The sequence below is a fragment of the Monopterus albus genome, unplaced genomic scaffold (genome assembly GCF_001952655.1).
Source record: "Monopterus albus unplaced genomic scaffold, M_albus_1.0 scaffold354.1, whole genome shotgun sequence".
Lineage (NCBI taxonomy): Eukaryota > Metazoa > Chordata > Actinopteri > Synbranchiformes > Synbranchidae > Monopterus > Monopterus albus.
Window position 1 is genome coordinate 250,588 of NW_018128234.1, and position 12,026 is coordinate 262,613.

A 12,026-nucleotide genomic window follows, 5' to 3' on the forward strand; every position below is an offset into this window, starting at 1 on the left:
TTTTCCTCATTCATCAGTTCCTCAAAATACTCCTTCCATCTTCTCTGCACACTCTCCTCACTTGTTAGCACCTTTCCATCTCTGTCTTTAATCGCCCTTATCTGTTGCACATCCTTCCCATCTCTATCTCTCTGTCTCACTAATCTGTACAAGTCCTTCTCACCTTCCCTCGTGTCTAACCTGGCATACAACTCATCATATGCTTTCTGTTTGGCCATTGCCACCTCCCTCTTTACTCTGCGATGCAATTCCTTGTAATCCCGTCTACCTTCTTCAGTCCTTTCTACGTCCCACTTCTTTCTAGCTAGCCTCTTCCTCTGAATGCTGTCTTGTACTTCCTCGTTCCACCACCATGTTTCCTCATCTTCTTTCCTCCTTCCAGATGATACACCTAGCACCTTCCTACCTGTCTCCCTGATTGCTTCTGATGTAGTTTCTCAGTCATCTGGAAGTTCTTCCTGACCACCCAAAGCCTGTCTCAACTTCTGTCTGAATTCCTCACAACATTCTTCCTTTTGCAACTTCCACCACTTGGTCTTCTTTTCTGTCTTTCCTCTCCTCTTCTTCCTGACCACCAGAGTCATCCTACACACCACAATCCGATACTGTCTGCCTACACTTTCTCCTACCACCACTTTGCAGTCACTAATCTCTCTCAGATTCCCTCGTCTACATAGAATGTAGTCTACCTGTGTACTCCTACCTCCACTCTTATATGTAACTCTGTTCCTCCCTCCTTTGGAAATAAGTGTTAACTACGGCAATTTATATCCTTTTAGCAACGTCCACCACCATCTGTCTTTCTAGGTTCCTTTCCTTAACACCAAACCTGCCCATCACCTCCTCATCACCTTTGTTCCCCTCACCAACGTGCCCGTTGAAGTCTGCTCCAATCACCACTCTGGCCCCTCCGGGAATACTCTCTATCACCTCATCTAACTCACTCCAGAATCTCTCCTTCTCTTCTAACTCACACCCTACTTGTGGAGCATAACCACTGACTACATTCAACATTACCCCTTCGATTTCCAATTTCAAACCAATCACCCTGTCTGACACTCTTTTCACCTCTAAAACATTCCTCACGAGCTCCTCCTTCAGCATCACTCCTACCCCATTTCTCTTCCTGTCCACACCATAATAAAATAGTTTGTATCCGATACTATGCACTTTGCTACCCTTCCACCTGGTCTCCTGCACACACAGTATATCTACCTTCCTTCTCTCCATCATGTCCACCAGCTCTCCACCTTTCCCTGTCATTGTGCCAATGTTGAGTCCCTATTCTCAGACCTATACTCCTGCCTTTCCTCTTCTCTCCCTGTCTACGATCCCTTCTACCTCCTCTCCTTCTTCGACCAACATTAGTTCAATTTCCACCAGCACCCTGTAGATCAGCAGCACTGGTTAAATTTGGCATGTTTTACGCTGGATGCCCTTCCTCACACAACCCTTTCTATTTATCCGGCCTTGGGACCGACACTGAAGTCACTGGCATGAAACCCCTGTGGCTAGATTTACATTATGATAGAGTAATAGTTGTAATTACATAATAGGCCATATCTTAAGTTGAAACATGACAAGCTTCACAGTATGAAATGTTTACTGTTGGTGTCTTAGTTCATTTGGTATAATTACATTGTATTGACCTAGACTGGAAAAATTCCACTAAGAAACAGGTTAATAAGAAACATTACTTTAGTTTTTTCTCTCATCACATCAGTGACCTGTTCCTCCCTTTGTCCCTCCAGAGCTGCCACAGCAACATGTCTGTCAGGAGGAGGACGTTCTGGCTGACCAGCAGCTCTGGAACCAGGAGAGGAACTCCAGTCTGGACCAAGAGGACCCAGAGCCTCCACAGATTAAAGAGGAACAGGAGGAACTCTGTAGCAGTCAGGAGGGAGAGCAGCTTGGACTGAAGCAGGAGACTGATCCCTTTATGTTGACTCCTACTTATGAGGAAAGGGACCAGAGTGAAACAGAACCAACCAGTGACCAGCAGCTCCTCTCTCCCAGCTCTGCTGTAGCTGAGAGCCAGGATTAAGTAGGAAGCCAGCATGGAGACTCAGGATCAGCTAGTAATGCAGAGCCAAAGCCAAAGAGGAGACGTCACAAAGATCCTCCCACAGAGAGAAAGTCTGTAATGTGTGACACTTGTGAGAAAACGTTTAGGTATCAGTCTCGATTGAAATACCACGAGATCACACACTGGTGAGAAGCTGTATGTTTGCAAGGCCTGTGGGAACAGATTCAAGTAGTCATCAACTTTTTATAGACATTGAAGAATCCATACCTGTTTGGGAAAAGATGGATTGAAACTTGTATTTTTACAAAATATGGGAGAGCAAAGGAAAAACCATGCCAGTGACAAACATCTCACTGACATTGAATGAAATGTCAGTGAGATGTGAAATTACACTGGATCTGAGTTGTTACAAGACTAACAACCTCAAACTGAACTGTGGCGACAAGTCAACCGATGGCTCTAACCATCGGGGACAACTTGGGTGTTCAGTGTCTTGCCCAAGTTAAGTCAAAGTGTTTACTGTCATATGCACAGTACGGAAATGCGTTTCCATGTACAATGAAATTCTTACTTTGCCCTCCACATGAATGCCGCATAATACAAATGAAATACAGAGTGAAATATAAAGTAAATGAGCAATAACACAAACCTAAATAGGCAGTAAGATCTCAAATCTAAGGCACTTTAAGGCAGCAGGTGAAAGAAGCCAATAAAAATACAACAAGAACACAAAGTGCAGAGGGTGTGCAGTTATGCACTCTGCTGTAGTGTATGGGTTAATCCCACAACTCTTTCACTTCACTTTCTATCACCATTATTCCTATTACAGTTCAGATATTGTTCCTATATTCCAAACATGTTAAGTGTTCTTGACTTGTGGGTGGGCCATGGTGATTAGGGAAAGTAAAGTGTGAAACAAAGGATAAAATTATTTGTTATTTTACCATTTGTCTCTGTTAGGACAAAAAACTCCATCTTAAACTTCAGGACCACCCTGTGACCTAAATGTAGAACCTGAAAGTGGGCAGTTCAGTTTGAGGTTGTTAGTCTTGTGTTTTTACACATTTTGCTTTCTTTATTTGTTGTAGGTTTTGTGTTTTTCCTTTTTGTGACAAGCTGCTCTGCATCAGAGATAATCCAGCCTGACTCTCTGGCAGGCTCACTTCATTTGTTATGTAGTTGATTTTCATGAACATTAAACTTCAGAATGAAGCTGTCATAGGCCTAGACGGATGAGTGCCAGTAAATTGTTTGTGTCACTACGAGTTAGTACTTTATCAGCTGTTTTAGGAAACCTGATGTACAAATTTATCTGTCGCCTGAATAGCTCTGAAAACCACACTGTTTTATTGTTGACTAATGCTGCATATAGTGACATGCGATATACATCAGTACTCTGGAGACACTGGTATACTTGCCTCTTAAAGGGATAGTAGTGGACTGGTTGTTTTGTGGTGTGTTTTTTTTGTTTGTTGTTGTTGGGGTTTGGACCTTGAGTCTGCAATAAAGTTTCTATCTATCATCTTAAACTTCAGGACCACCCTGTGACCTAAATGTAGAACCTGAAAGTGGGCAGTTCAGTTTGAGGTTGTTAGTCTTGTGTTTTTACACATTTTGCTTTCTTTATTTGTTGTAGGTTTTGTGTTTTTCCTTTTTGTGACAAGCTGCTCTGCATCAGAGATAATCCAGCCTGACTCTCTGGCAGGCTCACTTCATTTGTTATGTAGTTGATTTTCATGAACATTAAACTTCAGAATGAAGCTGTCATAGGCCTAGACGGATGAGTGCCAGTAAATTGTTTGTGTCACTACGAGTTAGTACTTTATCAGCTGTTTTAGGAAACCTGATGTACAAATTTATCTGTCGCCTGAATAGCTCTGAAAACCACACTGTTTTATTGTTGACTAATGCTGCATATAGTGACATGCGATATACATCAGTACTCTGGAGACACTGGTATACTTGCCTCTTAAAGGGATAGTAGTGGACTGGTTGTTGTTTTGTGGTGTTTTTTTTAATTGTTAGTTTTTTTATTATTCAGAATTTGGACCTTGAGTCTGCAATAAAGTTTCTATCTATATTGATTTACTGTAAGTCATCAAGACACAATAATTGCTGTTTGGTAGAGATTTATATTGTTTCTGAAATGTCTGTCATCTGACTTTGTACAAGTGAAATATTTTAATAACAACAAATGTAAACATACAGTCTTGATCAGAGGGCTATATCACAAAAGCAGAATTGTGAAATCCAAGATAGGACGAATGGAGACTTGACCTAGTCTCCAAAGTGCATCCGGGCTGAATACGTTTCACGAAGGCTAAGCCAGGTTGAACACCAGGTGAGCCGGTGATGCCTCATACAAGAGAGAATATGGACGGAAGAAGGAGCAGCACGGCTAAGTTAAAAATAAAAGTTTCAGCTTAAATTGCTGCTACAAAAATGCCTTGTATGTCGAAAGCGGAACGTCACTAAGAGTTAGTACTTTATCAGCTGTTTTAGTAAACCTGATGTACAAATTTATCTGTCGCTTGAATAGCTCTGAAAACCACATTGTTTTATTGTTGACTAACGCTGCATATAGTGACATGCGATATACATCAATACTTTGGAGACACTGGTATACTTGCCTCTTAAAGGGATAGTAGTGGACTGGTTGTTGTTTTGTGGTGTTTTTTTTAATTGTTAGTTTTTTTATTATTCAGAATTTGGACCTTGAGTCTGCAATAAAGTTTCTATCTATATTGATTTACTGTAAGTCATCAAGACACAATAATTGCTGTTTGGTAGAGATTTATATTGTTTCTGATACGTTGTCTCAGTCATCACTGACTTTTTACAAGTGAAATATTTTAATATCAACAACAAATGTAAACATACAGTCTTGATCAGAGGGCTATATCACAAAAGCAGAATTGTGAAATCCAAGATAGGACGAATGGAGACTTGACCTAGTCTCCAAAGTGCATCCGGGCTGAATACGTTTCACGAAGGCTAAGCCAGGTTGAACACCAGGTGAGCCGGTGATGCCTCATACAAGAGAGAATATGGACGGAAGAAGGAGCAGCACGGCTAAGTTAAAAATAAAAGTTTCAGCTTAAATTGCTGCTACAAAAATGCCTTGTATGTCGAAAGCGGAACAAAGTCCGAACCACGTTTCCAAGTGGAACTTCACAGTGTGACATCCGGCGGAAGTAAACAGCGCCAGCAGCGATAGCTTTGTAGATGAATGGGGTTAGTTGAAGACGATTGCCTTTTTTTTTTAAATCGCAGATGTATATTTAGCCTGTAACAAATCAACAATGGCTTCAGTTCAGCGTCTGAGAGAGTTCGTCACCGAGCGACTAACTGCTGCTGCTGAAGAAATATTTGGCGGCTTTGAAAAAATTATCGTCCAGTACGAAGAAGAGATCGATCGTCAGCGCAGACTGCTGGATATCGTTTGGAACCCAGAAGTAAAGCTACACAGAATAGGTTTGTAAAACTCGAAAGGTGTTAACGAAACTAACACAAAGACTCACCAACACCGGTGACTCAGCATAATGTAGTTTTTGTTCAAATTTCCGTTTTTCTGTGACGTGACTTCTTATTCGTAATCTTCTGTATAAAACTGGCATGATTATTTTCAGATAATGGTACAGTGACCGATGTGTAGTTGCAAAATTTGCTAATATATAGATTAAAGAACTTCTCATTCTAAAGTCTAACGAGGAATTTGCTGTTAAGTAAATCATTTGTTCTACAGTGGATTCAGAAAGCACTGACCCCTTTATTTTTGCCAATTTTATTGTGCTGTAGATTCCTTTTGGAATGGATACAGTTGCCATTTCTACCCATCATTATACACTTAATCACCCACGATGACAAATGTAAGCCATGGTCATAGAATTGTCTGAAAATGAATCAAGAATTAAAAACTGCTATCTTTTGCTGTCAAAAGTATTCAACCCTTCATTTTGTTCTTTGTAGCAGCCCCTTTGGCAGCAATTACAGCTGCATGTCTTCTTGCATGAGGATAGGTAGTTGGGACTTTTGCTATGTGGACCATCCACACTGACAGTTTTTGGCCTGCACACAGAAAGAGAAAATCTGGCCCTGCCTCACTCACAAGTGAAGTTACTCATTAGTTTCATGTAATGCACAGAAGTTTATGACTGAGTTACACCAGCAAAGTTTACTATGGACCAGCAGCGCTCTCCATAAACTTTACAAATGCCAACTGTTACAGAGTTATGCTGTGCTTTATAAGACCGTTTGCTTTTGACTGACATGAAGTTACCAATAACACCATAGTAGCTCAGATTATAACTCCAGGGAAAGCCTTTCTACCTCCACTAGCTACCAGTTAGCTAAAATGTACATTATGATAGAGTAATATTTGTAATTACATAATCAGCCATGTCTTAAGTTGAAACATGACAATCTTCACAGTATGAAATGTTTACAGGGGCGACTGTGCCTCAGTGGGTAGAGCTGTCGGCTCCCAACCGGATATTCGGAAGTTCGAATCTCGGTGCCTGTAGTCCACACATCGAAGTGTCCTTGGGCAAGACACTGAACCCTCAAGTCGCCCCCAATTTTTAGAGCCGTCGGTGTGAGTTGGCACCACAGATGGCTGCCTCGGCTCTGTACCAGAAACAAATTCCTTGTGAGTGTAACATGCTTGGCCAAATAAAGGTGATTATCCTTATCCTGTGATTATTATCCTTTACTGTTGGTGTCTTAATTCAGTTGGTATAATGAGATTGTATTGACCTAGATTGGAAAAATTCCACTAAGAAACAGGTTAATAAGAAACATTACTTTTGCTTTTTTCTCTCATCACATCAGTGACCTGTCCCTTTGTCCCTCCAGAGCTGCCACAGCAACATGTCTGTCAGGAGGGGGAGGTTCTGGCTGATCAGCAGCTCCAGAACCAGGAGAGGAACTCCAGTCTGGACCAAGAGGACCCAGAGCCTCCACAGATTAAAGAGCAACAGGAGGAACTCTGCAGCAGTCAGGAGGGAGAGCAGCTTGGACTGAAGCAGGAGACCAATCCCTTTATGTTGACTCCTACTTACCACAGTGAAGCAGAACCAACCAATGACCAGCAGCTCCTCTCCCCCAGCTCTGCTGTAGCTGAGAGCCAGGATCAGGGCGGAAGTCAGCATGGAGACTCAGGATCGGCTAGTAATGCAGAGCCAAAGCCAAAGAGAAGACGTTACAAAGACACAAGTCACAGTAGCAATGTGGACACCTCTCCCCTGTCAGAGACTCCCTCTCATCCTCGCACAGATAGAAAGTCTTTAAAGTGTTGTGAAACATGTAAGAAAATTTTCAGATGTAAGAGTGAGCATTTGGTCCACATGAGAATCCACACAGGGGAGAAGCCGTATGCTTGCAAAACCTGTCGGAAAGCATTCACGAGATCATCAGATTTTAATGCTCATTTACGAACCCACACAGGTGAGAGGCCGTATGCTTGCAAGACCTGTGGGAAACGATTCAAACAGTCATCACATTTGGATGGTCATTTACGAACCCACACAGAGGAAAAGCCGTATTCTTGTAAAACATGTGGGAAGTCTTGCAGGCAACGGCAGGACTTGTTGATCCACATGAGAACCCACACAGGTGAGAGGCCGTATGTTTGCAAGACCTGTTGGAAAGGATTCAAACGGTCACCACATCTGGCTATTCATTTACGAACCCACACTGGGGAGAGGCCATATGTTTGCAAGAGATGTGGGAAAGGATTCAAGCAGTCATCAAATTTGAATGTACATTTACGAACCCACACTGGGGAGAGGCCATATGTTTGCAAGATATGTGGGAATGGATTCAAGCAGTCGTCAAATTTGGAGGTTCATTTACGAAACCACACTGGGGAGAGGCCATATGTTTGCAAGACGTGTGGGAAAGCAGTCAAGACATTATCACATTTGAAATATCATTTAAGATCCCACACAGGTGAGAGGCCGTATTCTTGTCAAACATGTTTGAACTGTTTCACACAATGGGGGAGCTTGTTGACCCACATTATAACCTGCACAAGGGAGAGGCCATATTTTTGTAAAACATGTGGGAAAGGATTCTATATGACGGCACACATGAAAAGACACCTAAGAATTCAAACAGGTTAAAAGCTGTATGCCAGGCTTTTCCACGCATAGACTTTACTTGTACAGGCCCCCCAAGTATCTTAATGTCCACCCAAGTATTTTTTAAAAATAATTTCTTTTTTATGTCGGTGAGAACTATGCCATCCATGATCAATTAACTACAGACGGGGGCAGTACCTCTGACATTTTCCAACACCTGAGACACATTAGATAAGAAATAAACACCACAAGGGCATCACGGTGGCACAGTGGTTAGCACCATTGCCATAATAGTGGTACTTGTGTAGTTGGGGCTTTTGCTGTGTGGTTTTGGCATGCACAGAAGTTTAACTTTACACAGTGGAGTTAATTTGTCGTGTTAACAGTGTTCAGCGACTGTTTATATGACATTGAGAGAAAACCTGGTCCTGCTTCACTCACAAGATATTCATTAGTTTCATGTAATGCGCAGAAGTTTATGACTGAGCTACACCAGCAAAGGTTTACTATGGACCAGCAGCGCTCTCCATAAACTTTACAAATGCCAACTGTTACAGAGTTATACTGTGCTTTATAAGACTGTTTGCTTTTGACTGACGTGAAGTTACCAATAACACCATAGTAGCTCAGATTATAACTCCAGGGAAAGCCTTTCTACCTCCACTAGCTACCAGTTAGCTGAAATGTACATTATGATAGAATAATAGTTGTAATTACATAATAGGCCATGTCTTAAGTTGAAACATGACAAGCATCCCTGTAGGAAATGCTTACTGTTGGTGTCTTAATTCAGTTGGTATAATTAGATTGTATTGACCTAGACTGGAAAAATTACACTTAGAAGCAGGTGAATAAGAAACATTACTTTTGTTTTTTCCTCATCACATCAGTGACCTGTTCCTTCCTTTGTCCCTCCAGAGCTGCCACAGCAACATGTCTGTCAGGAGGGGGAGGCTCTGGCTGACCAGCAGCTCTGGAACCAGGAGAGGAACTCCAGTCTGGACAAAGAGGACCCAGAGCCTCTGCAGATTAACGAGGAACAGGAGGAACTCTGCAGCAGTCGGGGGGGGAAGCAGCTTGGATTGAAGCAGGAGACCAATCCCTTTATGTTGACTCCTACCTATGAGGAAAGGGATCAGAGTGAAGCAGAACCAACTAGTGGCCAGCAGCTCCTCTATCCCAGCTCTGCTGTAGCTGGGAGCCAGGATTAGGGAGGAAGCCAGCATGGAGACTCAGGATCAGCTAGTAATGCAGAGCCAAAGCCAAAGAGGAGACGTCACAAAGATCCTCCCACAGAGAGAAAGTCTGTAATGTGTGACACTTGTGAGAAAACGTTTAGGTATCAGTCTCGATTGAAATACCACGAGATCACACACTGGTGAGAAGCTGTATGTTTGCAAGGCCTGTGGGAACAGATTCAAGTAGTCATCAACTTTTTATAGACATTGAAGAATCCATACCTGTTTGGGAAAAGATGGATTGAAAGTTGTATTCTTACAAAACATGGGAGAGCAAAGGAGAAAACATGTCAGCGACAAACATCTCACTGACATTGAATGAAATGAATGTTTTACTGTCAGAACCTGAGACCACAGATGAATTGCTAAAATACTAGCCATTTATTAGGGATGCGCCCTGCGATGGATTGGCGACCTGTCCAGGTGTACCCCGCCTTCGCCCGATTGCCGACCGGGATTGGCTCAGGGAGAAACCAGAAACAAGAGGGGTTAACACTGTCATCCCTTATGTGGCTGGTTTATCAGAGAAGTTGAAAATGATCTTTTGCAACCACAAAATCCCAGTCAACTTTAAGCCAGGGAACACCCTGCGGCAAAGACTGGTCCACCCGAGGGACAAAACACCCAGACATAAACAGAGTGATGTGGTATATGCAATTAAGTGTAGTCAGGAGTGTAACGACTTGTACATTGGTGAAACTAAGCAGCTGCTGCACAAATGTGTTAGAAATTAACTCGATTTTTTTGTTGGAAGCACAAGAAGTGAGGACAGGAGAGGACTGTTTAAAATCATCAGAAAGTTTACTGAAAGTCTGATCACAGGTAGGCCTCACAGCGCTGGGATCGGAGAGATAGAGCTCCCGCAGGAGTTCCATCCACTGACCCCGAATTAAGTTTGTAAAATACATTTTATCTTCTAGGGCTGCTCTGTCCTGGACAGTGGTGCAACCTTCAATAGTTTGTGATCCTATTGGTCATTTGGTGTGAGCCGGAGCTCGCACTTCCATGTTGAAATATGGTAAATCTAGCTATGTGTGTGTGGGTGTGTGTGTGTCTCTCAGGTGGTGAGCCCCTGGCCTCTGTAGGACATCCCAAGACAAAGCAAAGCTTGGGATATGCTAAGTGGGTCGAGGTGTGAGTGTAAAACAGGCCTTTGCTAAAATGTAAATAGGCTGTCTGGTCACAAAGAGATGCAGACATCTAGTCTCTACACAGAACTTACAGCATTTAAAGTAAGCAGATTCTACTTGATTCTCATCAATACAATTGTAAGATATATAAGCAAGGAAAATAAATGTATTAAGAATAACCAAAGCTTAGTAGTTCTGGACAATCATCAATACAGCTGTAATATGCATAAACAAGTAAGATAAAGTTATGAAAGGTAATTAAGGGGAACTAAAGGTATGAGAAGTAACTAAAGCTTATAAAGTAACTAGAGTTTATAAGACTCAAATCTTACAGATGCATGGCCCAACACAGGAGGGCCAACTCCAGTGGACCAGAGTCAGCAGTCCACCTGCACCTGAAGGACAAAGGACATTCTTTCGAGGACAAGGAAGTCCAGATCCTCTCCAGTGTTATACCCCAGTTCTTTTATTGAACAGATCTGAATGAAGACAGAGTTCGACTTGCTTCAATTTAGTGCTGATTTATTTTGAAAGCCACAATAAAAAGTTACAGAAACACAAACCTGGGCGGCTCCTGCTCCAGACTACAGCTGGAAGACAGGAGACCCCGGAAACACAAAGCCTCATACATTTATAAGATTTTGGGCTAACCCCTTACACAGACACCTGTAAAAACATCACAAGTTGGAGACAGTCCGACGTCTCTGTCTCATATCTTATGCTCTGCATGCATTGAGCACAAGTCATAACCAAATTAAGAATTCCGTGTGTGTGTTGTATGCGTGATGTGTAGCTAAAACATTCTTTCAGACATAATTCTTACACAAGATTAATACAAAAACAACTGGTGTCAAGATACCCTTTTTCAGAGTCAACATTATCTTCTAACCTTGAAGCAAAGCACACATGAACAGACTTTGAATCTTACTAAACTGCATTACTAACACACATTAAAATCTAACACATTAAAGTCTAATAATTATCTGACTGATTTATTAATTTCTAACAAATTCCCCCTTTTGACACGATTTTTATCGTGTCAACCTAAATCAAATGTCCCTATTGTCCCCAGATTAGGCATCCAAGGAGGAGAGAGACCCTCCCAAACCACCCCCTCCAGGGAAAGCCCAGAGCTGAGTACCTAAAGGAAAATCTTAAATAATAACATAAAAATAATGGCATGTAAGCTAGTCTTCTTTGCTGTGATCCTATATGTAAGCTTCTATGTGTAAGATGGTCTTCCTTGCAATTATAGCATTTTTCAGACAAAAACGTGGAAAATGTCTAAACAGCATGTAGCAAACATTCTGTTAGGTATTTTTTAGTCAGATAGATATTGGTTAGATACTTGCTGTATTAGAAATGTTTAGTGGAGACAGGATGTCTAGGTAGGCTGTTAAATGCTTAGTCATTCTCATGAGTTTTTTGCAGGGTGCATATGGTCAAGGATAACTAGAGAGAAAAGTTGATGACTGTCAGCAGACAGGATGATTATTGTTAGTATTATGATATGTTTAACCGTAATCTTAATCATAATATCGTCCTAGGCTTA

General features: G+C 41.8%; 1 protein-coding gene across 1 annotated transcript in view; it reads left to right on the forward strand.

Moving 5' to 3' along the window:
- The window catches only part of LOC109974925 (zinc finger protein 432-like), a 17,576-nt gene extending 7,771 nt beyond the window's left edge, over positions 1-9,805 (forward strand). Inside the window, exons 3-6 of the mRNA XM_020625378.1 lie at positions 5,162-5,220; positions 5,300-5,500; positions 6,881-7,975; positions 9,025-9,805. Of these exons, the coding sequence (XP_020481034.1) occupies positions 5,162-5,220; positions 5,300-5,500; positions 6,881-7,975; positions 9,025-9,317 (1,648 nt within the window). The 3' untranslated portion in view covers positions 9,318-9,805. The remainder of the gene's footprint in view (positions 1-5,161; positions 5,221-5,299; positions 5,501-6,880; positions 7,976-9,024) is intronic.
- Positions 9,806-12,026: the final 2,221 nt, after the last annotated feature.